Source organism: Helianthus annuus, chromosome 4 (assembly GCF_002127325.2).
Source record: "Helianthus annuus cultivar XRQ/B chromosome 4, HanXRQr2.0-SUNRISE, whole genome shotgun sequence".
Taxonomy (NCBI): Eukaryota; Viridiplantae; Streptophyta; class Magnoliopsida; order Asterales; family Asteraceae; genus Helianthus; species Helianthus annuus.
In genome coordinates, this window is record NC_035436.2 from 9,851,564 (window position 1) to 9,878,174 (window position 26,611).

The window sequence follows — 26,611 nt, forward strand, 5'->3', positions numbered from 1 at the left end:
TTTTCGATGTTTTTGGATTTTCATATTTTTGGATTTACTCCCCCTAAAATCAATAAACTAAGATAAATTTAAAACACAAAGATATTTACAAAAATGATTTTCCGATGTTGGTTTTACTCTTGCTTGACCTTAATGCCATTTACCAATAATAAAAAGTCAAATCTTGATTTGTCAAACGCTTTGGTAAATAAGTCGGCACGTTGGTCATCGGTGTGGACCTTAACTACATCGATTAATCTTTTCTCAAAGCAATCACGTATGAAGTGATATTTGATTTCGATGTGTTTAGTTTTTGAATGCTGCACAGGATTTCTAGTGATCTGTAATGCAGCAAAATTATCAACGTAGATAGGTGTAGTTAGGAATTCAAAACCGTAGTCCCGCAATTGTTGTTGGATCCACAGAACTTGGGAGCAACAACTTGAGGCAGCAATGTATTCAGCTTCGCATGTTGAAGTTGCGACACACGTCTGCTTCTTGCACTGCCATGTGACTAGGCGATTTCCTAAAAACTGACATCCAGCCGACGTGGATTTCCCGTCGATCTTACATCCGCCAAAATCAGAATCACTGAATGCGACCAATTCAAAGTTATTATCCCTAGGGTACCACAGACCGGTGTCTGGATAAGCCTTCAAATAACGAAAAATCCTTTTTACAGCTGCAAGATGAGAGTCCTTTGGATTGACTTGATATCTGGCAAGCAAGCACGTTGGGTACATTATGTCTGGTCTTGATGCTGTGAGGTACATAAGAGATCCGATCATAGCGCGGTAATATGAAGGGCTAACAGCTTCTCCCTTCAAATCTGGAGTAATTCCGTGATTTACTGCCAATGGGGTACCAATGGGCGTTGCATCAGACATCTGGAACCGGCTCAAGATGTCACCAACATATTTAGTCTGATGGATGAATATCCCAGACTCCGTTTGTTGTACTTGTAGGCCCAAGAAAAAATTCATTTCCCCCATAGCACTCATCTCGAATTTATCCTGCATTATGCGCTCGAAATTCCTACACAAGACATCATTAGTAGAACCAAAAATAATGTCGTCAACGTATACCTGTACCAGAAGAAGATCTCCATCTTGTTCTTTGATGAAGAGAGTACAGTCGATAAGACCCCGTCGAAAACCGTTCTCCAGCAGATAGTTTGATAAGGTTGCGTACCAAGCTCGCGGGGCTTGATGAAGACCATAGAGAGCTTTGTTGAGCAACCAAACCCGATCGGGATGGATAGGATCTTCAAAACCTGGAGGCTGTTCGACATATACCTCTTCTTCTACCACACCATGTAAGAATGCACTCTTCACGTCCATCTGATAAACCTTGAATCCTTTGAAGGATGCATAGGCTAGAAAAATCCGAATCGCTTCTAGACGTGCCACTGGTGCATATACTTCGTTGTAGTCGATGCCTTCTATCTGACGAAAACCTTGAACGACTAAACGAGCTTTGTTTCGAATAACCACTCCGCGGTCGTCTTTCTTGCATTTGAAAACCCATCGAGTACCAATCTTCTTGTAGTTCTCAGGTTTCTCGACCAGCTTCCAAACACCAAGCTTTTGAAATTGCACCAATTCTTCCTGCATTGCTTCAACCCATGAGCTGTCTTTCATAGCTTCTTTCCACGATTTTGGTTCTTCTTGTGACACGTAGCACGCGAAGGACCAGTCATTCTGTTGACCAGATTCTCTTATAGCTGAATACAAACCAGCATTCCGGTTGTTTCTCAGCTGATTACGCGTCTGTACACCGCGATGGACGTCTCCTATTATGTTCTGCTGGGGATGGGTATCATGAATCCTCATTTCAGGATTATCAGGCACACAAGCATTGATACCCAAATTGTTAAAATTAAGATCAACAACCAACTCCACACCAGGAATGTGCGTAGAGGTGGATGCATTCCCTTCAGCAGTATCCACATTCTGCACATGAGGTGTATCAACAGAAGCACCTTGAACAGGAGCAACTGGAGCAGAAGATCCTTCAGCTGCATCATGATATTCATCATCTTCAGAAGACTCATTATAGTCAGCAGCATCTTCATAAACCTCATTTTGAACCGTATTGTTAACTGATGAAGAACCTTGAGGGTCAACAACAATAGGTCTAACCAAAGGCGATACAGCAGCGTTGTCACTTTCCAACAACATTCGAGCCGCTGCTGATTCTTCGTCAAAGGTTGGCAGATTGAAGGAGTCAAACAGTCCATCATAATCGAACATCCACGGATCACCCGGAGCCCTAACAGGACTCGTATACCTTTGAACCCTCACCTCACTCCATAGCTCTACCTTTTTGGTAGCTAGATTCCAGACACGAAAGTTTGGAGTTTGGTATCCAAGAAAATAGCCCTCGATAGCTTTAGCACCAAATTTACCATCTGGTTCAATCATAGTACAAGGACCACCAAAGGGTTCTAGGTAAGAAAGATCCGGTTTCCTTTTCTGAAGGAGTTCGAAGCAAGTCTTGCCATGTCTCTTTACTGTGAGAACTCTGTTTAATGTGTAGCACGCAGTCGACACAGCCTCCCCCCAGAATTGAATAGGGAGTTCCGACTCAACTAACATTGTTCTCGCAGTCTCTATAATCGTTCGATTCTTCCTCTCCGCGACACCATTTTGTTGTGGAGTATAGCGAGAACTGTACTCATGAAGAATGCCTTTAGAAGTACAAAACTCATCCATAAATTGATTCTTGAATTCGGTTCCATTGTCGCTTCGGATCCTTTTCACTTTCAACGTATAGAGATTTTCCAACATAGTGAGAAGATCCTTGAGGATGCCAGGAGTTTCACTTTTGTGTGCCATGAAGAATACCCAAGAAAATCTAGAGTAGTCATCAGTAACTACTAGACAATATGCATCACCGAACATTGTCTTGTGCTTCATTGGTCCAAAGAGGTCCATATGAAGACGTTCGAGCGGCAAGCTGACAGTATTGATTTTCTTCAAGGGATGTGATTTCTTCGTCTGCTTCCCCTTTTGGCACGAAACACAGATATCTTGCAAATGAAAACTTCTAACAGGCACACCATTCACAAGATTGTTTTTCACCAAATGATTCATTTTTCTTAAGTGAATGTGCCCCATTCTTCTGTGCCAAGATATTGACTCCTTTTCCGTGGCTTTAGAGACAAAGCAGGTGACTTGTGCAGAAGTTGTAATCGCCTGGCTCATATCGAGAATATAAAGATCATTAACTCTCGGAGCCGATAAGAGAATCCATTCTTGTGGAATTTTGAATCCAGGTTTTAGCACATAGCAGCCGGCATCATCAAAATGCACGGTGAACTTTTTATCGCAGATTTGCGACACGCTCAGAAGATTATGATCAATCTGCTTCACATAGTTGATCTTGTCGAAACAAACAATACCATTGGAGACACTTCCCTCTCCAGTGATATAACCACCTTTATCTCCCGCAAATGCGACATAGCCTCCTCTAATATTTCTCACGTCGTATAGAAGCCGTAGGTCGCCAGTCATGTGCCTAGATGCTCCACTATCAACAATCCAATGACTGTTCATAGTTCCTCCTGGAACACCCTGCACATGTCAACCAAAACATCAGTTGAGAATGGGGACCCAAGCCTTAGTGGTCTTGGGTCGTCCCTGAGCATCACGAAATGTGATGTCAATCTCTTGATGGTTTTTCAGAACCACTGCTCCCCCTGAATTGTCACTCTTCTTAGGTAACCAAGGTTGTTTTTGCCTACCAGTTTTTGAAGATTCTGGTTTTCCAGGTTGTGACACACTTGGTTCCTTTTGAACTGTTTTAACTTCAGTTTTTAAGGCTTTTTCAACCGTTTTCATGTTCTTACGTCGTTGTTTAGTTTCTTGTTCTTTTACAGTTCGTTTATCATTTTTAGGTGAAACTGAACGACGTTGGGGATGAGTTGTTTCAGATGGAGCTTTCTCAACATATTTCTGCTTTGGAGCATTAGGGCAGTTTCTGATGATGTGCCCAATTACTCCACATTTAAAGCATTTTCTCCTTTCAACAAGCTTAGGAGAACTTGATTGACCATAAGATGTCGAAGTTGTAGACCCAGAGGTACTAGCCTTTTCATCACACCCATTTGTATGTTGAGTGTAATTATTATCACTGTTTCGTTTTAAGATTGTGACTTGTTTTACAAAATCTGTATTAGATTTGTTCTCAAAAGTTTCAATCTTATCAGTACCCTTGGATGACACGAACTTGACATCTTTTGCTTTCTTTTGAAACCGAGCTCTGTTTGTTTCAGATTTCATTTGGGAGACATTAGACTTTTGAGCTCGTTTGATTGGTTGTTTACCATTAGAAGCACTAGGTTGTTGAATGATTGGAGATTTTTGATTCCTAAATTGTTTTCTAATCTCAGATTTAGGAATTGGATCACATTGTGTTACCACAATTCCTGGAAGTGTTTTTCCCAAAAATTTGTTTGTATTGTCTTCAAAGACTTTATCAATCAAAGATTTATTTACATTTTTAATTGGAAAAACGTGATCTGAGTAGATTTTATTATCTCCAACCAATGTGTACAACACATTACTGCTTTTAACAGTAGACACCACCTTCTTTTCAATCTTGACAGGATCTATCACTTGTTTCTCGACTGATGAAACAGCGGGAGTGTCAGGATCACACAGGATGTGATTCTCAATGGGAATGACAACTCCTTTCATCTTGTTAAATGATTTATCCTGTTCACTCACATCCAGTTCTGATTCATCATCTGATGTCTCACAGTCCTCAATGATTGGAGGACTTTGATCCATGGATGTTGATGTTTCTTGTTGCTTTTCGGATGTGTTTGAGGAACTGTTCGATTTGAACCCTAGGCCAGTAGCAAATTCCTCAACATCAAGAGGCACACTGGGTTCATACCGAGGCATTTCCTCCTCATCAGGCATCTTGGTATAATTGTTCATCAAAGGGGGTGGACATTTCTTGTACCCTATGCCTTTCTGATTTCCCTTCAGTTGTTGAACATCGATGATGTGATCAAGCACAAATCGGGAGTTAGAATAACTATCCAATTTCTGTTTGATCGCATCATGCTCAGATTTGGCAATGGCTAATTGTTTCTTAGTTTCTTCCACAGTGTTAATATATTCATTTATACTTACTTGCTTGTGGTAAACTACTTTGTTAACTTCGGAAACATTTTTCTTTAAAGTTTCAATTACTTCTTTAAAGTCTTTTTCGTTCCGAGTTAAAGCCATATTTGCCTCTTTGCATTTCGATAGCTCAATAACCAAACTTTGATTATGACTATGAAGCTTTTCTGATTCAAGCTTCATGTCAGCACATGATTTACAAACACTAGGAGCAGGAGGTTCAGAAGTTACCTGACTCGAAGATGCTGAGACGTTTGCCATAAGGGCAGTTTGAAAAGAAAAAGCTCCATCTTGAGAAAAGAACTTCTCCATTTCCTTTGATGCAGTAGCAGCCCTTCTAATCAGAATTGATTTCTGACATTTCAACTCCTCAGCTTCATTTAATAACTCCTGAACACCAGAAGCTTCTTCCTCCTTCACTTCAGATTCCGACTCTGATTGATTATCCCCAGAAACAGAGCCTTCTTCATCCGAACTCCCAGAATAACCAGAACTGTCATCACTTTCAGATGACTTTTGATTGATGATCTTTGCATAAAGAGCAGTTCCACTTCTCTGATCACCGTCACCAAACTGTACAGACCAGTCACATCCCTCATCGCCTTGAACTGTCAAAGCCCGATTGGTATTTGATGGTCCGGACTGGTTCTGATTGTTGTTGACTGCCACAATCCTCCTGTCTTGGTTTCTGAATGGGTTGTGATTGCCTTGTTTTGTTGGACGAGTGCACTCACGTTTGAAGTGCCCTTTCTCGCCACAATTAAAGCATGTGACGGCATTAATATCAAACCCATACTTCGTATCTTTCTTCCCTTCCAACGAAGTTCTACCAGTACGAGCCATGAAGTCTTTGGCCCTTCTAACCGCACTAGCAAATGCCCACTTAATATCCATCAACTCCATTTCATCTTTGTCGATCTGTTGATAATCTTCATGTGTCATGTTGATGTTTCCAATCTGACCCGCAACTAGACCGCAGTAGGCACTGACCATAGTATTGATCAGTTCTACATGCTCCTTTGCAACTTCTATACTGACTTGGGAAAGATTTGAAGTGTCAACACGAACAGTGTTAGGGTTTGGAGGTTGAGAATTGCTTGTGAAATGAGCTTGCTGTTGTGGTTGTACTGGTGGCTATGATGGAACTGGAATGTAAGATCTTGGATCAAAACCCGGAGCAGGATTGGTTTGAGGAAACGGAAGAGAACTTGTGTTGGACACGAAAGCAGTTTGCAGTTTCGGTTGCTGAGCAGCAGCGGATTTTGCTAAGATGTCGAAGCCTGGAAGATACATTTCCGTATTTTGAGGAACTGGAGCTCGCTTAGCTTTCCTGATTTCTTCCTCATTCTTATGTTCCAGTTTCTGAATGAACTCATAGATATTTACTGTGTCTAGAGTTCCAGTATGCTTCAACAACTCGATGAAAGAACTCCACTTTGGAGGTAAGGCGTCAGCAAACTTGTTCACCATGTCTTGTTGAGTAGCAATAACCCCATAAGCACACATTTCACTGATCAGATGATAGAAACGTGTTGTCATATCATTTAGAGTCTCGTTTTCCAAAAACTGAAACGAGTCAAACTCTTTCTTCAACAAGTCATGACGAGACATTCTCGTAGCTGCATTGCCTTCTCCTCGAGCAACCAAGGCATCCCACAATGTTTTCGTGTTCTTGCAGTAGGAGAACTGATGATAAATATCTTTATTGAGCGCTTGTGTAAGTGTTGCAAAAGCCTTTTTCTCTAATTCATAAGATTTCTTGTCAGGCTCAAGCATGTTGGCATAACCTTCTGAAGTCGACGCAGCAACCTCAAGAGCTGTATTGAACGGATTGATGAAACACGTCCAAAGATTGGTGCTTTGCCCTTGAACATACGTGTGAAATCGGTTTTTCCATGATGGAAAATCGTTCATATGATTTAGCATTGGAGGACGATTGTTGCTGCCCGTTTCACTTTCACTAATAAGAAGATTCTGAATACTTTGACTTTGATTTGACACCAAAGCCCATTGACTTGGACTGATTGATGGCGATGGAAACATGCTCTTAGCCCAAGCATCAGCAGTAGTTAATTCTTGACTAGATTGTGAGTTTAAACTCCAATCCCAAGGACTTGTACAACTCATTTTGATCAAATATTAATATATAACCTACACAAGCACAAACTGTTAAGTGCAAACAGACAAGAGTTGAAGGATATAACCTGTTCGAAAGATCCAGACTAGTTCGAAGGATCAACAGTGATCGAAAGATTACTGTTGAGTTTCGAGCAAAGTCTTCGAAAGATTCACAATGAAAGATCCTTATCTTTCGACCAATTATCACGAAAGTTTTACAGTTCGAAAGATCTCTATCTTTCGAACACTGATCTCGAAAGATTCACAATGAAAGATCCTTATCTTTCGAGATGAATCCTTATCTTTCGGACAACTAACTTTCGAAAAGATTCCACACACGAAGGATAATTCTTAGACTTCGAAGGACTACTCTAAGGATGCTAATCTTTCGAGCTATCTCCAATCGAAAGATGATCTTTCGAAGTCGAAAGATATCTTTCGGAAACTCACTGACACACTGACACTGATTTGACAGGTTGGTGAAAAGGTGATGGGTTGGTGAAGGTCAACTTTCGGCAAAAGGTATGGCAGAATGTCCTTTCCTACCAACTTTGAAAATATTGCCTAAAAGGGAAAACCTTATCCTAATACCAGTCACCGGAATATTGATCGGAATATGACCGGAAAAACATAAAGTCGCTTAAAAATAAATTTTCAAGTTACCCAACCCAACCTTCAACACTCCCGATGGTTTAGAAACCGTTTTTCAGTTTAGAAAGGCAAGAAAACCACCAAAAACGGGTGCTAAACCAAGTGTCCAAACACACCAAGAACTCGAACAACCCGGTTTTAAACAAGGTAAAGAGCGAGGCTCTGATACCACTTGTAGGTCCCTCTCGGAGGATCGAGAACAAACCTAAACCTTGTTATACTAACTCGCTAGCGAGTGCGGAATCCAAGCTAGCAAGCAAACCGGGATGATGCAAGAACAAACACAAACACACAAAGATTCAACGATTAACACCACTTGTATTAATGCGTATGAAAGGTTCCGGTTACAAGCACAATGTTTACAATCAGTTTGCAAACTCTCAAAGTGTGTGTGTGTGTGTGTTTCAGCAGAATGCTCTCAACTTTCTCTCTATCTCTCGGTGTGCATTCTATCTAACACAACACTGCATGGGCATATATATACTCAGCCCAGGTTGTCCAGTCCGAAGGATCCGATAGATGGTCCGAAGGATCATCTATCGATGACAAGTCAATCGAAAGATCAGCAGGGACCTCGAAAGATCACCTTTCGAGGTCTAGCATTCGAAGCATATCTTTCGGGCACCTCGAAGGATCAACAATATCCTTCGAGGAGCTATCCTTCGAGACAGACACCTTCTTTCTAACTGTTTGACCAAGTCAATCCGGAGGATGGTTGACTTGGTCAACTTACAGACTTAGAACATCGTTTATATACAGACCGAATACAGACAAAGTACAGACACAAGTGCACCAACAAACTTCTTATTTCTTGATATTAACAATTAACCCGAAAGAAACTTAATAACCATATCACAAGTCATATGTTACATTTGCAAGTACCGCTTCTTCTATTAGGCTATGGGATATATTTTTACGCCACTTAAGTACGTATAAGCGTCACATCACCTATCTAACCTTCTTTCACTTCACCTTACAATAAGGAAATGGTTTAACCCTCATTAACACCCTTTAAGTTAATTAAAATACATATATATAGCATGTTGTGTGTATGTAAATTTTGCAATGCTTGATTCCATCCCTCTCTCTCTCTCTTAGTTAACTTTTTAACATATGAAGCTTTTAAAGCCTTTAAACACCCATCAGGAACGGTATAACAAGTGCTAACAGATGCCAACTAAAATTAACACCTATTAATGTTAGAGTATATTAAGTGCCCTTACCCTAGGAATCACTTAATCACACATGCAGGAATTCGTAACACAGCATTGCAATTAGACAAAAAAAAAGAATTTTAGAAATTCTACAAATTTACATACATCTATTAAGGATAAAAGGTGTGAGGGGCATAAATTATGTCATTAATGTCATGTAGGACCCCTAATAGATTGCTACGACACTTTCATACCTCATCCATCATGGTTTGCATGAATTAAACAATAGCAACCATGAGCATCCTTTCCTTTTTCAATATTTCCTTTTACTTTTTCACAAAAATAAATTAAAATTAATAGAATAGTGCTTTGGGTAATGAAATGACGCTGATGTGAAAGGTCTTGGTGATAGATGATGGATTGAAAGTGGATGACATGATGCAGATATGGAAGTTCTTGGTGATCATGAGAGGCTCATAACCATACCCTATAGCCTAACTATCTAGAAAGTTATATTTTTGTTTAAAAATTACATTAGTTAATTTGGAAATATAATTTTATTACTATTTTGCTGAGATTGTTTCAAACTAACACCTTAGTTCAAATGTGTTTCCATTTTTTGATATTTTTTATTAAAAAAATGTGAGTTAACTCACATTAAATAGTTTGATAGTTGTCATTTTTATCCAAAAATCAATTATTTTCTTTTATTCAATTATATATATGAAAAACATTAATTAAAAACCCTTAAACTAAAAAAAATAAAAATACATATTAACATATAAAAAAAACCCTATAATTTTTTAAAAGCGGACTATTAACTAACATAAATTAAAAAAAACCTTTAAGTTTTTTAAAAATATTTTATATATAATAAAAATCCACCAATCTCCAACCCACTTCTCTCTCTCTCACACACACAAATCAAGGTCATCAACCCCCATCTCCACCTCCTCCGTCACCCATCACCACCCACCATCCATCACCGCCCACCTCGCACATATAAAACAATCAAGGATTGTTAGATTTTGGATGAAAACAATGGTTTTTGGATGAAAATGACAACTAGCATACTCTTTAGTGTGAGTTAACTCACGTCTTTTAACGAAGTTAGTGAGTTGGACCAAAATGACAAGAAAATGAAAAACTCAGGGCTCAAAGAAGAAAAAAAAAATTTGAACTAAAATGTCAATTTGATGCAAACCTGAGAGACTAAAACGGCAATTACACTTTTTTAACCACAAATTTTTACTTCTTATAAGACTTGAAAATCCTCTCACTTTAATGTACTAAAAAACTTTACCTTTTCACTTTAGGGTTATTGGATTTTATCCCTCTAACTATTGGATATTAGCCGTTGCCACTCCTAACTATCACTTTGACTCCCATCACTTCCAGCTTAACACTATGTGTTGTGTCACTCCGGTTGAGTGGTTTTTGGCTCCCCACTGGTCTTTTAGTAGCAGATTCGTCAGCAATTAATCATTAGTAATTTACAAAATGTTAGTTTAATAGCACCAATAACACGAGTCAAACACTAAGAACTGTTCACCTGTGACGTGACACAACACACAAAGTGTTAAGTTAGTTGTGGTGGGAGTTAAAGTGATAGTTGAGAGTAGTAGCGGCCCATACCAAATATTAGGAGTGATAAAATCCAATAACCCTATATAAAACTCTGTTAACGATATGCTACATTCCATGTCTTTGACCGAATTGTAAATGTTTAGATTCTTTCTTTTTAACTCTTTAGCTTTCCAAAGAAAATAACCAAAACAGTATAATGAAGCACAATTGGTTTACACGCGTTGGGGTAACTTACATAAATTGCTCCAGAAATTTTTATGAAGTTTTCTTTCTTAAGTTTACAAATGACATATACATTTGAAACTTGTGACACTGATTTATATAATTTACTCAAAAATTGTTTTATTTTATACTAGGATTTATAAGATTATGGTAAAAAAAAGAAAATTATGTATCACAATCACATTTGTTTTTTTTTTCTCTCCCATTTTTGCATGACAGAATTAAGTAATCTCGCCAATCTTGAGAAGTTGGATTTAAGTTGTAACAAGCTCAACAACACGCCAAGTATTCAAGGTAAAATGAGGAGATGTAGCTTATAAAAACTGGTGATTTGTGGATATATGTCTTATATACACAATTCTTTTATAAAGACTATCATAATCGATAACCTTTTTTTATAGATTGTAAGAGCTTAATGAGAATGGAAAGGCTTGAGAGTGTATATCTTGGGGCATGCTACGATTTCAACTTCAACAAGAGCATCATATCATGCATAAGTTTCCTCCCATCCCTCAAGATTCTTGATCTTAGTGGTTCTTTACAATTTGGAAGTTCCTTTCCCACACAAGGCAACCAAATTTCTTGTTAACCCACAACACTAACAAACATATTAAATATAAATCTCATATTCACACTTATTTATTAACTAACCTACAATTTCTCCTGCGCAGAATTATCTTTATTGAGAAAGTTAAAGACACTTGACTTGAGCGTATGTGAACTTCAGTCACACACATTAAACGGTATGTTCTTAAAATGTGTTTTTGAATACTTTTTCGTTTACAAGTTCTCATTCTGTATATTTATTGTTTGAACAATGGCAATATTTTATATTTCACAAATAGTACAAAGCCAACCTCGAGCAAGATCCTGCAAGTCGTGTACAAAAAACTACATACAAATAACAAAGATTGATGGATGTTAAGCGTCGGCCAACGACGCAGGTTCCGTATCTTTGTTCAATTTTTTTTTTTTAATAATTTATAAACATTTTTCTAACATGGGATCATGTGCATGCTCTTTATAAAAATTAAATTATACGTATGTTAACGGAGCAAATTTTAAACGATATAAACATGTTATTTTTTAGTTAAAATTTTTTATATTAAACATTAAAAACATAACATAATAAAAAAAAAAAAAACCAAACAACACATAATATATTATCTATCTAAAACCATATCCTGATAGCTTCCCACTCCAAGATATGTTTGAAATCATGTCTCTCTTCATGGCGGTAGTTGATGAGGGCCACCTCCTTCTGATCGTCATCACCAAGGTCCGGCATTTCCGTCTCCACTTTCTTAAAATATCGATCAAATCTCTCACATTCCAACCGCAGCACACGGAACCTGGAGGATAGTGCGTCAACGGTCCGGTTGTGTTCCGAACCACATAGTTGGGCGAAATTTTGTTGAACATGGACCCAGAGCCCACTGTGTCCTCGAGGTGGAGGATCGATCATTGCCTACTCCCATGCTTCGCGCAGAGCAATGTCTTCAACGTAACGTCAGTCCAGGAGGTGGCCATTGTCGGGCCGTTGACGGCGTCAGATTTTCTAGTGAAATGGCTGATTTTTGTTTGCAAATCTTTTTAGAAAACGACGGGTGTTTTGGCAAGTGATAAGGGAACGGGTTATATAGTGGGGTAAATGTGTGCAACGGTAAAAGTTAAACTCCTTTTGAGTTTTCATTTTTTTACCGAAGCGTCGGGAAGCGTCGGCCAAGCATCGGGGGAGCGTCGGGGTCAGGCCTCGGAAGCGTCGTCCATGCCTCGGAACCGTCGGCCAGGCCTCGGAAACGTACACATGGATGCATTAAAAAAATTATGGTTATCATGCGTTGGTGACTGACGCAATTTTATAACGAAACGGACGCTTCAACACGTGTCGCTTGAAAGGGAACGGACGCTTCAACGTGACAGACGGACGCTTAAACGCGAAAGGCGGGCGCTTCCGATGCTAGGAGGACCTTCCAAGGACGCAGGAAGGTGACAATTTTGCAAGTGCACTTGGTCAAGAGACATTTTGGTAATTTTCCCTTTCTTTTATGGAAAACCACTTTTCTTTCTTTGAGAAACCATATCTAGTTTGCTGCAAACTCAAGTGGAAGTATTCCGGCAATACTGTAGCTCCGTCTCCGGCACTGACGATAAAGAAAAAGAACATTCGAGCACTACTCTTCTTCATCTCCACTCAGCTTCTCATCTTGTTCGATTGTTAAGCTTCGTTCTTCACGTTTACTTTCTTAAATCTCTGGAAGCATCTTTCCGACCTGAGTCCGGCCTTCACGTTCTTGAATCTCCGGTAGCATATTTCCGTACCTAAAGGAAGATCGGTTGGACCTTATTTACACCGATTCTCCGGTTTAACCACCGGCTACGGGTTCGGCCGGCCGGTTACTGCATAAATGGTTCAAAGGGCCTGACCGGACAACCGGCACCTTCGGTTAAACACGTTGGACTGGCCGGTCCGGTTTTCAAAACCATGGTGTTATTGTTTGTTTGTAAAATCGTTTTTTACAACTAGTATCAGAACAAGAAGATTAAGACACGGGAGAGGAGAAGATCAAAGGCTCAAGATCAAGGAACAAAGAAGATGACATGAAAAACATATGTTTGCCATCGATTCTGCGAAAATAGATCGTGAACCTATGATTGGTTCAAACAAAGAGGAAAAAGACTTATCATGCAATGCACACAGGAAGCTATGAAAGCTATGATCTGTGATAGATTAGAAGAACCCGTGGGATACAAATAAGGATGTGAAGTTCTGTTTGAAACATAAACATGCCGTGAGACGCGATCAAGGGCGTTAGTTGTTTGAGAGAACCAAGACCTAGAGACAAAGATTATAGTTGGAAGTTGTGATTAATAGATGTGAAAGACTTGAGTGATTAGGAGGAGTGAGCAAATATGTGTGAAGAATGAGTTTGTGTGATACAAGTTCATGCATTTTGTGGATGCAACTAGTGATGGTTCGCTCATGATTGAAGTCGAATGACGTTACTCCGTCGTGTGACTCGAATAACAAGTTCAAGTGAATCAAAACCCAAACCTCGTAAACTATCGCTTTGGAATATTATCAAGACATGCAGAACCATCATTTGGAATATTCATGGGGTCTATCGTTTGGTGTTATATGAGTTGCCATCATTTGAAATCCAACATGCAACAATCGTTTGAGACTGCATAAGCCATCATTTGGAATCCCATAACCATGAGAGTATTGTTTGATATATAGTCCAAACGACGATACTATCGTTTGGATATTATGCCTGTCGTTTGGCTTTGTTTCTAGGTTTTGTATAAATACCTAGACTGTCACTTGGAATTGCATGCTTGCAAGAGTAAAAACAGAGTTTGTTTGAGAACAGAGTGTGAGTGATCTTATTGTGTAAACAATGTAACCAAACTCTGTCGAAATCAATATACAAGCGTTAATCGTTGAATATCTTTGAGTTAATGAGACAGACGGCTCAAAATGAGGCATATCCTCCTTATCAAGCATCTTGGTGTAATTGTGTCTAACCGGCGGAAGACAATTTTTATACCCAATGCACTTGACATCCTTTTTCTCTTTGCGTATGTCAATAATGTGATCCAACACATAACGGGAGTTTGAATAGCTAATCAATTTAAGTTGGATCGCATCATTTTGACACTTAGCATAGGCCAATTCTTTTTTTCGTTTCCTCGAGCATGCTAATGTAATTGTTAATTGCACTTTGCTTTTTCGAAACAGTTTTCTTTAGTTCGGAAAGACCTTTCTTTAAGGTTTCAATTATGGTTTTAAATTCGTTTTCATGTTGTTTTAAAAACATGTTAGCATCTGTGCATTTCGAAAGGTCGACAATCAAGTGTTGATTGTGGTTAAATGTCAATTTAATTTACTTTCTAACTCAAATAGTTTACCTTCTAATCAAGAACATTTATTGTATTTAACACACTTGGAACATATAGAGTTATCGACACTTACCTGACTGGATTCACCCCTAGACATTAACCCATCTGCCTCAGAATCAACAATCTCCTTTGATGAACCTTCAGATCCATCGTCGCTTGAACTTGTAACATCTTCATCCGAACTACCGCTATGTCCGGAACTATCATCTTTTCCTAAGGATTCACCATCACTGACATTCTTGACAATTTCGGCAAAGAACACGGTTCTTATTTGACTTTCATTTCTCAATTTTACAGTCTGATCGCAACCGACCAAAGATTTAGCCCGGTGATTGATTTTTGTTGGTGGAAGGTTATTTGACGGTATAGGAGACTTAAACCAAATCATGTCCACATCACACATGGGGCTTTAAAGCCCCTTCCTTTTACTTGGAGGGTGTGGTTTAACTACCCACTTTGCACGATAGCGCCCCCATTTTGACCAAATATCATCGTTTAATTCAATTTCACCTCATTAACGTGCTGGCGAGAGGAGGATGGCGCCCTCCGATAACTCCAGTGGTATGGACGATGGCGTCCCTAGGACGCTATGGTGGATGGGGGTGGCGGGGTGACGTTAAGCCACACCCACAAGCCTAAATGATAGTGGGTTTGAAAAAGGATTTTGTGAGCGTTAGTAGACAAAAAAAAGGGATTACTTTTCCTAAAAAAATGGATTCCTTTTCCTTTTTGTTGATGGATAAATGTGAACGATAGTGTGTTGATGGGCTGGGCAAGTGGATAATTTGGCTAGATTTAAACAAGTGTAGGAACCGTTCGCGTAATTAAATAAAATAAAACAAATTTTATTAATAAGATTACAATACAGAATTTGGAAAGCTAAAAAACTAGTACGAATACAACTAAAATAAACCAAAAATACAAGAAAGGAGTAGAAGCAGAGTGGCTGAGTCACGTGTTCTACACGCTTCCCTTAAAACAAATTCCGAGTCTCCCAAGAGTACTCGTTTTGTTTCCCAGGGTACAACAGCCGGAGTAGTAGTACTGCCGGAGTTCGCCTACAACCCGAAGGTTACCTTGAAACTTGCAAGAAAGAGTTGTTGACAGTTGAGAGAAAGTTAGAGTTGCTGTTGTGTTGCTGGGTTTTTCGTGGTGTCCTCTACAGCAAAGTATGGAGCTGTATTTATACAGCTCCCAGTTTGAAACTGACAAAATCGAATTAAATGAGAGGTTTAAATTGCATTAAACGTCTTCAATGCAATTTAATACGTCATTTAATTCTCAGTCAAAGCCTATTAACTCGTCAGTTACAAGGCTGGACTGAAACTGCCCTGTCATTTAATGCTGGAAGCTTCTGTGCGCGTCACTCTGGTGCGCGCGCGCCCAGGTCTGCACGTCCATGCGCGGTGCGTCCTCTTGGCTCACTGGCCATGCGCGCATGCGCCATGCCACCATGCGCGGTGCGTCCTCTTGGCTCAAGTCCATGCGCGCATACGCCATGCCACCATGCGCGGTGGGTCCTCTTGGCCCAAGTCCATGCGCGCGTGCGCCACGTCACCTGTGAGCCTATACGAGCGCGCCACACAGTCGTGCCGTATTGGCTCACTCTGGTGCGCCGCGCACGGCACAGCAGGACCCATGCACCATGCGCGCAACCGCGCGCCATGTATACTCGCGCGCGCATGCGCCGCATCACCTACCACTTGGTCCTTGCAACCCTTGTGCTCCACCACGCGCGCGCAGTCAAAAATACAAAGGCGGCGGCCCGCGGCGATGCGAAGTGCAAAGTGCGCCATCAAAACGCCACATTGCACCTCATGGCCCACGCCACGCGCGCGCGTGTGCGAGTGCGAGTGCAAGTTAGGGTGCTCCGCACCCTTCGCGAGGACACTAGTGTGTGCTTCCATGAAACAATAAGGATGGAGAGTTCCACCTTAAATACCCATTTAAGTTCCATCTCTCCTCCGATGTGGGACAAGGTGCTACTTTCCCTTTTGTTTCAGCATTCAATGTTTCAAACACCCAACGTTGAGCATCGATATCTCATTCATCTTAGCTCGGTTTTGGACGTGGTTTAGTTTGTTGCGAAGCTCTTCCAACATAGAACACAAACCCACAAATAAATACATAAAACCCGCTCATTTTATTATATTTATTTCTAGTCCAAAATAGGAAAAATCATTTTCCTATATTTGTGAAAAATGCTATTTTCACCTATTTTTCCAACAATCCCCCACAAGAAAAATGCTCTTTTCATCAAATTTCCAACAATCCCCCACATGTATGGAAATGAATCTTTTCCTTACACTTTTCAACGATAAACTTCGACAGTTGAGCATTGCAAGATAGGTAGGTTGAAGCCTTTGAACCTTCTTTTGTGAAGTGCACTTAGCTTACTAGCGGTGTGTAGACGCGATGTCCTTGAACATACCCCCATTTGTGTAAATGACAATACACTTCACACAATACTCTCCCTGGTTTGGCCAACTCCTCATTGTCGTGTCCTATTATGGTCCTGGAACACTAGCCTGGTTCTGCGAGAGCTCTAGGATTTGCGCACCCCACAAATCCATTTGAAGCGACCCCACTTCTCTCTAACATAGGTGATTCCCATGAATCATTAAAAGCATCATGGTTATTTGATTTCCCGAAATCATTAACCTTAATATGCTTAACCTCACTTCATGTCACTGATTGGAATGGACTAGGAAGTATATGTAACTCCCTTTTATTTAGTTTGGGGTACTCCCCCACAGTGACTCTGTTTTGGTAATATGATTAAGTTGTCCTATTGAACTTAGATCTTGGGATCTCCAGTCAACTAAGTTAGGTTTCCCTCATATTCCCATTTTCCACGGGCTTTAGTCCCATTCCTCTTGACGAAGTTTCTACTAACTCTCTACTTAAGCCTTTTGTAAACGGGTCCGCAATGTTATCCGCTGATCTCACATAATCAATTGTGGTAACAACCGTTGAGAGTAGTTGTCGTATCGTGTTATGTCTACGTCGCATATGCCTTGATCTGCCATTGTACATCAAGCTTTGAGCTCTGCCAATTGCTGATTGGCTATCACAATGTACACATATAGCTGGCAAAGGCTTTGTCTATCTTGGAATATCTTCCACGAATTGACGTAGCCATTCCGCCTCCTCGCCTGACTTATCCAAGGCGATAAATTCAGATTCCATTGTGGATCTCGCTATGACTGTTTGCTTAGAAGACTTCCAAGCAATAACAGCTCCTCCAAGTGTAAACACGTAACCACTTGTTGCTTTGGAATCTTTATTATCCGATATCCAGTTTGCATCAGTGTATCCTTCGATCACTGCTGGTTGTCGGGTATAATGCAGTCCATAGTCTCTTGTGTATCTTATATATCTAAGCACCCTCGTGATAGCCTTCCAATGATCCGCGCACGGATTGCTGGTGTATCTACTTAGCCTACTCACCGTGTAAGCTAAGTCGGGTCTAGTACATGTCATTAGATACATTAGACTGCCAATAATTCTTGAATACTCTAACTGAGCTACTCCATCTCCTTTATTCTTCTTGAGATGTTGGGAGGTATCAATTGGAGTTCGAGCTACACTCGTATCTCCCGAGTTGAATTTTTCAAGAATTTTATCCACATAGTGAGATTGACTCAACACAAGACCTTCTTGGGTTCTTATGACCTTTACTCCAAGAATCACATCTGCTAAACCCATGTCTTTCATATCAAATCTCGCTTTCAACATGCTTTTAGTAGCTTTGATAATTTTATCATTACTGCTTTGATAATTTTATCATTACTCCCAATGACAAGCATATCGTCTACATAAAGGCATAATATCACATAACCTTCATTTGTGTCTTTGAAATAAACACATTTGTCGCACTCATTTATTTTGAAACCATTGTCCATCATGACATGATAAAACTTTTGGTGCCATTGTTTTGGTGCTTGCTTCAAGCCATACAAAGACTTAACGAGTTTACATACTTTACCCTCTTGACCTGGGCCAGAGAAACCTTCTGGTTGTTCCATGTAAATCTCTTCTTCTAAATCGCCATTTAGAAATGCGGTTTTAACATCCATTTGGTGAACTTCCAAATTTCTTAAAGCCGCTATAGCAAGAACCAATCTAATCGAGGTTATGCGCGTCACAGGCGAGTAAGTATCAAAGTAATCTAGACCTTCCTTTTGTCTAAATCCTTTAATCACCAACCTAGCCTTGTACTTATCAATACTTCCATCAGTTTTCATCTTCTTTTTGAATATCCAACGATATCCAAGTGGTTTGCAACCAGGTGGAAGATCTACTAACTCCCAAGTATGATTTTGCAATATAGAATCTATTTCATTTCTTATTGCTTCTTTCCATTGAGGTCCTTCTGAAGAGGAAACTGCTTCGCGATATGTATTGGGCTCGCCCTCAACCATATAGCTAACGAAGTCTGGACCGAAGGATTTTTCAACCCTTGGCCTTTTACTTCGCCTACGATCGCTTTCTTCAACCTCAAGTTGTTCATGTGTCTTGTCATGAACCACCTCATCAACTGGTGTAGATGAACTTTCACCTACTTCAAAATTAGGTGTTGATGACGTTGCATGTGTTTGTCTTCTCAAAGGAAACACATTTTCAAAGTAAGACACAACGTTAGAATTCACCTCCATAATAGTGTTTACGTGTACATCAGGATTCTTGGACTCATGTACAAGAAAGCGATGTGCACTACTTTGATGTGCATACCCAATAAATATGCAATCAACAGTTTTGGGTCCTATCCTAAGAGCCTTAGGAGGTGGTACAATCACCTTTGCTAGGCACCCCCACACTTTCAAGTATTTGTATGAAGGTTTCTTCCTTTTCCATAACTCATATGGAGTTTCGTCTCTCTTTTTGAGTGGTATCCTGTTCAAAAGATAATTAGCCGAGAGAATGGCTTCCCCCCCCCCACAGTTCCTGGCTCACCCCAGAACTTATCAACATGGCGTTCATCATTTCTTTCAATGTGCGGTTCTTTCGTTCCGCCACGCCATTTGATTGTGGAGAGTAAGGAGGTGTACACTCATGTACAATGCCACTTTTTGCGCATAACTCGGCAAAAGGTGCAACATATTCGCCTCCTCGATCGCTTCGCAAAGCTTTTATCTTCTTTTGAAGTTGATTCTCAACTTCATTCTTATACAAGATAAATTTACTTATTGCTTCATCTTTACTTTTTAGTAAATATACATAGCAATATTTAGTACTATCGTCAATAAACGTGATGAAGTACTTATTTCCACCTGTTGTGGGTACCGCTTTTAAATCACAAATATCAGTGTGAATTAAATCAAGGGGTTCGGTTATTCGTTCAACCGATTTTGATGATGATCTTTTAAGTTTGGATTCAACGCATGTTTCACATTTATAGTGTGAATCAATATGGAATGTTGGTATACAATTTAAATTGATTAAACGGCGTATTGAATTAAAATTTACGTGACCTAATATACCATGCCATTTATTCGAATCTGAAAACTCAAACATATAAGTAGAAGTAGTAGCAATTTTATTCATGTTCTTGACAGCCATTACATTCAATTTGAACATACCATTTTGGGCATAGCCCTTGCCTACATACATTCCTCGTTTAGTTAGTACAAATTGATCGCTCTCAAAAACTAAACGAAATCCAAACTTGTTAAGCAACCATCCCGAGACTAGATTCTAGCGCAAGTCTGGGACATACAACACGTTGTTTAAAGTGAGCTCCTTCCCTGAAGTCCACTTCAAGATCACCGTTCCTTCACCCATGATGTCAGCGGTGGCTGCATTTCCCATATACAGCTTCTCTTCTCCAGAAAGCGCCTTGAAGGTGGTGAAGAGGCTTTTGTCTGCACAAACATGACGGGTCGCGCCCGTATCAACCCACCATCCTTTTGGAGTGTTGGTCACAGTATTGACCTCATCCATCATTGCGCTTTTGTCAGAAATCATTGCCACCAAAGGCATTCCGTCTTCATCCACCATGTGCGCACGTTCACGCTTTGGTTTCTTGCATTGGTTAGCCCGATGCCCCGGCTCGTCACAGTTGTAACAAGTCCCTTGGAACGTTTGAGGTTTCTTTTTCACAACCCCTTTCTTCGGTCCAAGGTTGCTAGCCTTTGCTTTCCCTTTGTCCTTTTTCCCCTTTCCCTTAGAGGATTGCCCATGCTCAACCAGATTTGCGCTAGCACTACGCAACGCTGCCTTTTAGGGCACTTCTATTGTCCTCTTCAATCCGAAGACGAACAATAAGATCCTCTATAGTCATCTCCTTTCGTTTGTGTTTAAGATAATTCTTAAAATCAACCCAACTAGGAGGTAACTTTTCAATCATCGCTGCCACTTGGAATGTCTCGCTAAGTGCCATGCCTTCCGCCGAGATGTCATGAAGTATAATTTGGAATTCTTGGACTTGATTCATAACTGTTTGAGAATCAACCATTTTGAAATCCAAAAAACGGGCTACCACCAATTTCTTTGTGCCAGCATCCTCTGTTTTGTACTTCTTGTCTAATGCATCCCAAAGGTCTTTGGAAGTCTTGACGTTGTAGTACACATTATACAACGCATCCGCCAACCCGTTTAACACATAGCCTCGACAAATAAAATCCGCGTTATAGTACACATTATACAACGCATCCGCCTTTCCGCAGGTTGGGGAGCGGATTCAGTTAAGAACCTCGCAAGGTTCATGGTGGTCAGGTAGAAGAACATCTTCTGCTGCCACCTCTTAAAGTGTAGACCCGAGAACTTCTCGGGTCGTTCAGCGTGATTGGCCACTGTGGACGCTCCCACAGTGTTGGCGTTAAGGGGGGTTCCCGTCACAACATTCATGTTGTTAACGTTGACATTTTCGTTCGACATGCTGAAAATATAAAAAATTTAAAGTTTAGTCAAAAAATTCTGATTTACACAAAAATCAGAAGTAAACTATTAAATTTTAATTTTACCATAAAATTACTGTTTTGGCTTCTAAGTCCAACTTTGAAGACCAAAAACAGAAATTTTATAATTTTTAGAACTTTCTGATTGGCTTCTAAGTCCAACTTTGAAGACCAAATCAGAAAGTTTTAGCAAATTTAGGACAAGTTCGAAAGTAACCAAAATAGTTTTCAACCAAAGTCGCTCCTTTGAAGATGAAAACTAAAAAAAATTTGTTTTTAAAACACAAACTGAGTGAAAACAAAACTGGTTAGAATCACAAACAGAATGGTTTTGATTACACGAACGGTTTTAAAAATTTGTTTTAAGATTGTAGGAACCGTTCGCGTAATTAAATAAAATAAAACAAATTTTATTAATAAGATTACAATACATAAATTGGAAAGCTAAAAAACTAGTACGAATACAACTGAAATAAACCAAAAATACAAGAAAGGAGTAGAAGCAGAGTGGCTGAGTCACGTGTTCTACACGCTTCCCTTAAAACAAATTGCGACCCTCCCAAGAGTACTCGTTTTGTTTCCCAGGGTACAACAGCCGGAGCAGTAGTACTGCCGGAGTTCACCTACAACCCGAAGGTTACCTTGAAACTTGCAAGAAAGAGTTGTTGACAGTTGAGAGAAAGTTAGAGTTGCTGTTGTGTTGCTGGGTTTTTCGTGGTGTCCTCTACAGCAAAGTATGAAGCTGTATTTATACAGCTCCCGGTTTGAAACTGACAAAATCAAATTAAATGAGAGGTTTAAATTGCATTAAACGTCTTCAATGCAATTTAATACGTCATTTAATTCTCAGTCAAAGCCTATTAACTCGTCAGTTACAAGGCTGGACTGAAACTGCCCTGTCATTTAATTGCCCAGGTTTGCACGCCCATGCGCGGTGCGTCCTCTTGGCTCACTGGCCATGCGCGCATGCGCCATGCCACCATGCGCGGTGCGTCCTCTTGGCTCAAGTCCATGCGCGCGTGCGCCACGACACCTGTGAGCCTATACGAGCGCGCCACACAGTCGCGCCGTATTGGCTCACTCTGGTGCGCCGCGCACGGCACAGTAGGACCCATGCACCATGCGTGCAATCGCGCGCTATGTATACTCGCGCGCGCATGCAACGCATCACCTACCACTTGGTCCTTGCAACCCTTGTGCTCCACCACGCGCGCGCGGTCAAAATACAAAGGCGGTGGCTCGCGGCGATGCGAAGTGCAAAGCGCCATCAAAGCGCCACATTACGCCTCATCGCCCACGCCACGCGCGTGTGAGGGCGAGGGCGAGTTAGGGTGCTCCTTCGCGAGGACACTAGTGTGTGCTTCCATGAAACAATAAGGATGGAGAGTTCCAGCTTAAATACCCATTTAAGTTCCATCTCTCCTCCGATGTGGGACAAGGTGCTACTTTCCCTTTTGTTTCAGCATTCAATGTTTCAAACACCCAACCTTGAGCATCGATATCTCATTCATCTTAGCTCGGTTTTGGACGTGGTTTAGTTCGTTTCGAAGCTCTTCCAACATAGAACACAAACCCACAAATAAATACATAAAACCCGCTTATTTTATTATATTTATTTCTAGTCCAAAATAGGAAAAATTATTTTCCTATATTTATGAAAAATGCTATTTTCATCTATTTTTCCAAGAATAAGGACGTGCCTTGGTCAACATTCAAACATAAGCGAAGCATTCAAACATAAGCGAAGGTGAGTGATAATAACTTCAGCGAAAATTGGATCTGTATCATTCACTTTCGTTTTATGATGTTACCAAGTCACCTTCGTTTAAAAACAAAAAGAATGAGACAAATATTTCTGCAAAGGTCAGACAATAAAAAGTACAATCTGCTCCACCTTAAATGTCAGCCAATGAAAAACTATTCAAACAAAACTTTGAAATTATGATGTTTTAACATGTTTTACACACAAACATCATAATCATCAGATTTTGAGGTTTTAATCCATGTTTTTCAACTGACAAAACTTGGGTTTTGAGTTTATATTCAAGAAACTTTCAAAAATTACATCACAATTCACAACCTCACAACGAACTCTCAGTTTTCAACAAGAAATCGAGCCTTATGCTCTGATACCACTTGTAGGTTCTGATACGGATCGTCAAAGTACGATGATTTCTTGTTTCAGATGCCGTAATGAGTGCGGAATCCTCGCTACGACCCAAACCGAACGAGAGAGTAAACACAACACAAAGATTCAACGTTAAACGGTTCCGTGTATTCGATTCGACAGAGTTTCGGTACAATATACGAGCATACAAAGCTTTCCGACAACTCTCTCTCTCTACTCTCTCTCTAGGCTCATACAAGCTCTAACATTACAGATGGCATGAATATCATATATTTAGTAACAGTACATACTCTCACACGAAATTCCAATGGATCCACGAAGGAGATGATTCCATGCGAACGTATGCCATGATATACGAATGTCATTTGTTTCCATGCGAAGGTGACAAGTGAAGTCTTCATGCGAAGGTGAACAAGTGAAGATCCATGCGAAGGTATTTATCAAAGTTATACTGAACGAAGGTTCACCTCATGTTGCATGAATACTACAATCATGACATCATCATCATGATGTCATGATGATGATGTCATGTCAATGTCGTTCGTGTATCCATGCCGTTATCGAGTCGTCATCACCTTCATCTACAGTGGCGAAGCTTTAGATTTCCGATCGAGGGGTCGAAAACGTATATACCAAAATATTTCTATAAAACCTGGGGTTAAAAACGTATATACCAAAAAACTTCTATACGAAAACTACATACTCTCCACTGCTGAGCGAAAAGTTCGGAGGTCGGCCACCCCCTCCTGCTCCTACTATCCTACGCCCATGATCTCGTACATCGAGTCGAACCGACTGAGGAAAGTCGTCGACTTTGGTCCTGACCCGATCGGTCTCGAACGTTACTAGCTACAACCACACAAAAATGCATCAACAAACTATAGGCGTAAATGGTGTTACCATAATTAATAATAACTTAATGGTGTTAAGTAGTTAATTTGGTTGGGCCGGTGATGTTGCGGGTTGCCGTTGATCATTGGAGCATTGATGATTATTGTTAAATTTAATTCAATAAGATTAATTTCAATCATTTGCATCCTTAAAATTTCTAGTTTTACTAACTACTTGTTTATTCTAGTATTATTATTCAGTTATGTGATGTGTCTTTTTATGTAACTCAGAACTCCCTAATTTACCTGACTTGGAAGTCCTCATCTTGAGTTTGAATAATTTCAATGGAACACTACCAATGGCAATGGCAGGTAAGCTCTTTTTAGTTTTTCTTTTCCCAAAAGGAAATTTATTGTACGTATGTGCTTTAGAACTGCCTTAACACTCTATACTCTACAAGCGGTTAATACATGTTCAAGAATCGGAATTCAAATAGGCCAGACAATAAGGACACATAACCTTGTAGCTTTCTCAAATCAGTACTAAACCCTAGCAACGATAATATATGGTAGCTATGAAGAGAATTAACATACTTGATCCAGGAATCCTAAGATGAAGTTTTTCATATAACAACCTAGAGCGAGACAAAACTCAGAGATTTAATATTTATATTAAGAGTTAAATACCTGGTTGGTCCCTGTGGTTTGCGAAAATTACAGACTTGGTCCCAAGGGTTCACTAATTACACACTTGGTCCCAGTAGTTGCAATTTTCGCACTCGGGTGGTCCTTAACACTAACTTAAGTTAAATTTCTCAGTTAAGTGTGTGCAAAATTACTTCTTTACCCCTAAACAATTTAGAAAAATAAAAAAGATGGCCACACTCATCCCCCCATCCACCTACACCCCCTTCACCACCACCATGTAACCAGGTATTTAACTCTAATAATAATAACTCACTTCACAAATCTTGATTCAGTTTCATCATCAAACTCTAACAATGAACACTCCAAATTTCTTCCATCTTCTCCTTTCACTCCCAATTTCAATCGCCATTGTCTCCGCTTTCTCCGCCGACGATCACCACCTCATTGACAGCCGCACTACCGCCTCTACGGTGGTTGACCACGACCACCGGCCGTTCACCGGCGACGGATCCTCTTCAACCCTCTCATGAACCAAATCTTTATCGTTAAAGAACTCAAACCCAGATCCCAATTTGTCCCCAATTTATCACACAGCTAGGGTTTTCACGAAATCCTCACATTATAAATTCTAAACTGAAGAAAAAGGGACTCACTTGGTACGTATTCATTTCTATAAATTCGATTTTATGAATATTGGAACCACGTGTCATGATCAATTTCATGTTTCTACTAATGGGTATGTACCCTAGAATTAAGGATTTCATGTTTCTGCTAATGGGTATGTGTTGTTACATCTTTTAATGATTCTTTATGGAGAAATTGGGTTCCTGATGAGCTTTTGAAATTGGGTGATGGGTCGATCGAAAGCTATAAAAAGATTCACTTCGATGGTCGGGTTAATTACCGAATAGGGTTTCAGTTATGAACTTGAATTCGGGGTTGCAGGTGACACGGTGGTCGGAGTTACGGGGTGAGGGTGCAGGTGGTGAGTGTGGGTTACATGGCAGTGGTGAAGGGGGGTTTCGGGGTGAATGGTGTTGGTGATTCGGGTGTGACGTTCAGCAGTGGCGGTGGTGGAGATTTTGATGGTGGCGGAAGTGGAGATGTATGGTAGCGGTGGTGGAGATTGATGGTGGTGGAGGTGGTGATGGAGGGTGGTTGTTATGGTAGAAGAGAGAGAGATAGATGGTCGTTTGTTTGGTTTTCCAACCACCGGGAACACATGCTTTTAGTAAACGTGTGAACTCACCTTTGTTTTGCTCGTCAGCTAAATTTATTTGTTTAAACAGTGGTCAACCACGTCCTATTATGGTTACCAATATCGGGCAGGTTTTTGTATGCGAGTATTTCACGTATT

At 40.2% G+C, this 26,611-nt stretch overlaps 1 protein-coding gene across 1 annotated transcript in view; it reads left to right on the top strand.

Annotated features, from left to right (window-relative positions):
• Positions 1-26,611, top strand: part of LOC110935738 (receptor-like protein 8) — a 55,279-nt gene that overhangs the window by 13,965 nt on the left and 14,703 nt on the right. Inside the window, exons 5-8 of the mRNA XM_035989721.1 lie at positions 11,066-11,140; positions 11,248-11,415; positions 11,518-11,589; positions 24,898-24,978. Of these exons, the coding sequence (XP_035845614.1) occupies positions 11,066-11,140; positions 11,248-11,415; positions 11,518-11,589; positions 24,898-24,978 (396 nt within the window). The remainder of the gene's footprint in view (positions 1-11,065; positions 11,141-11,247; positions 11,416-11,517; positions 11,590-24,897; positions 24,979-26,611) is intronic.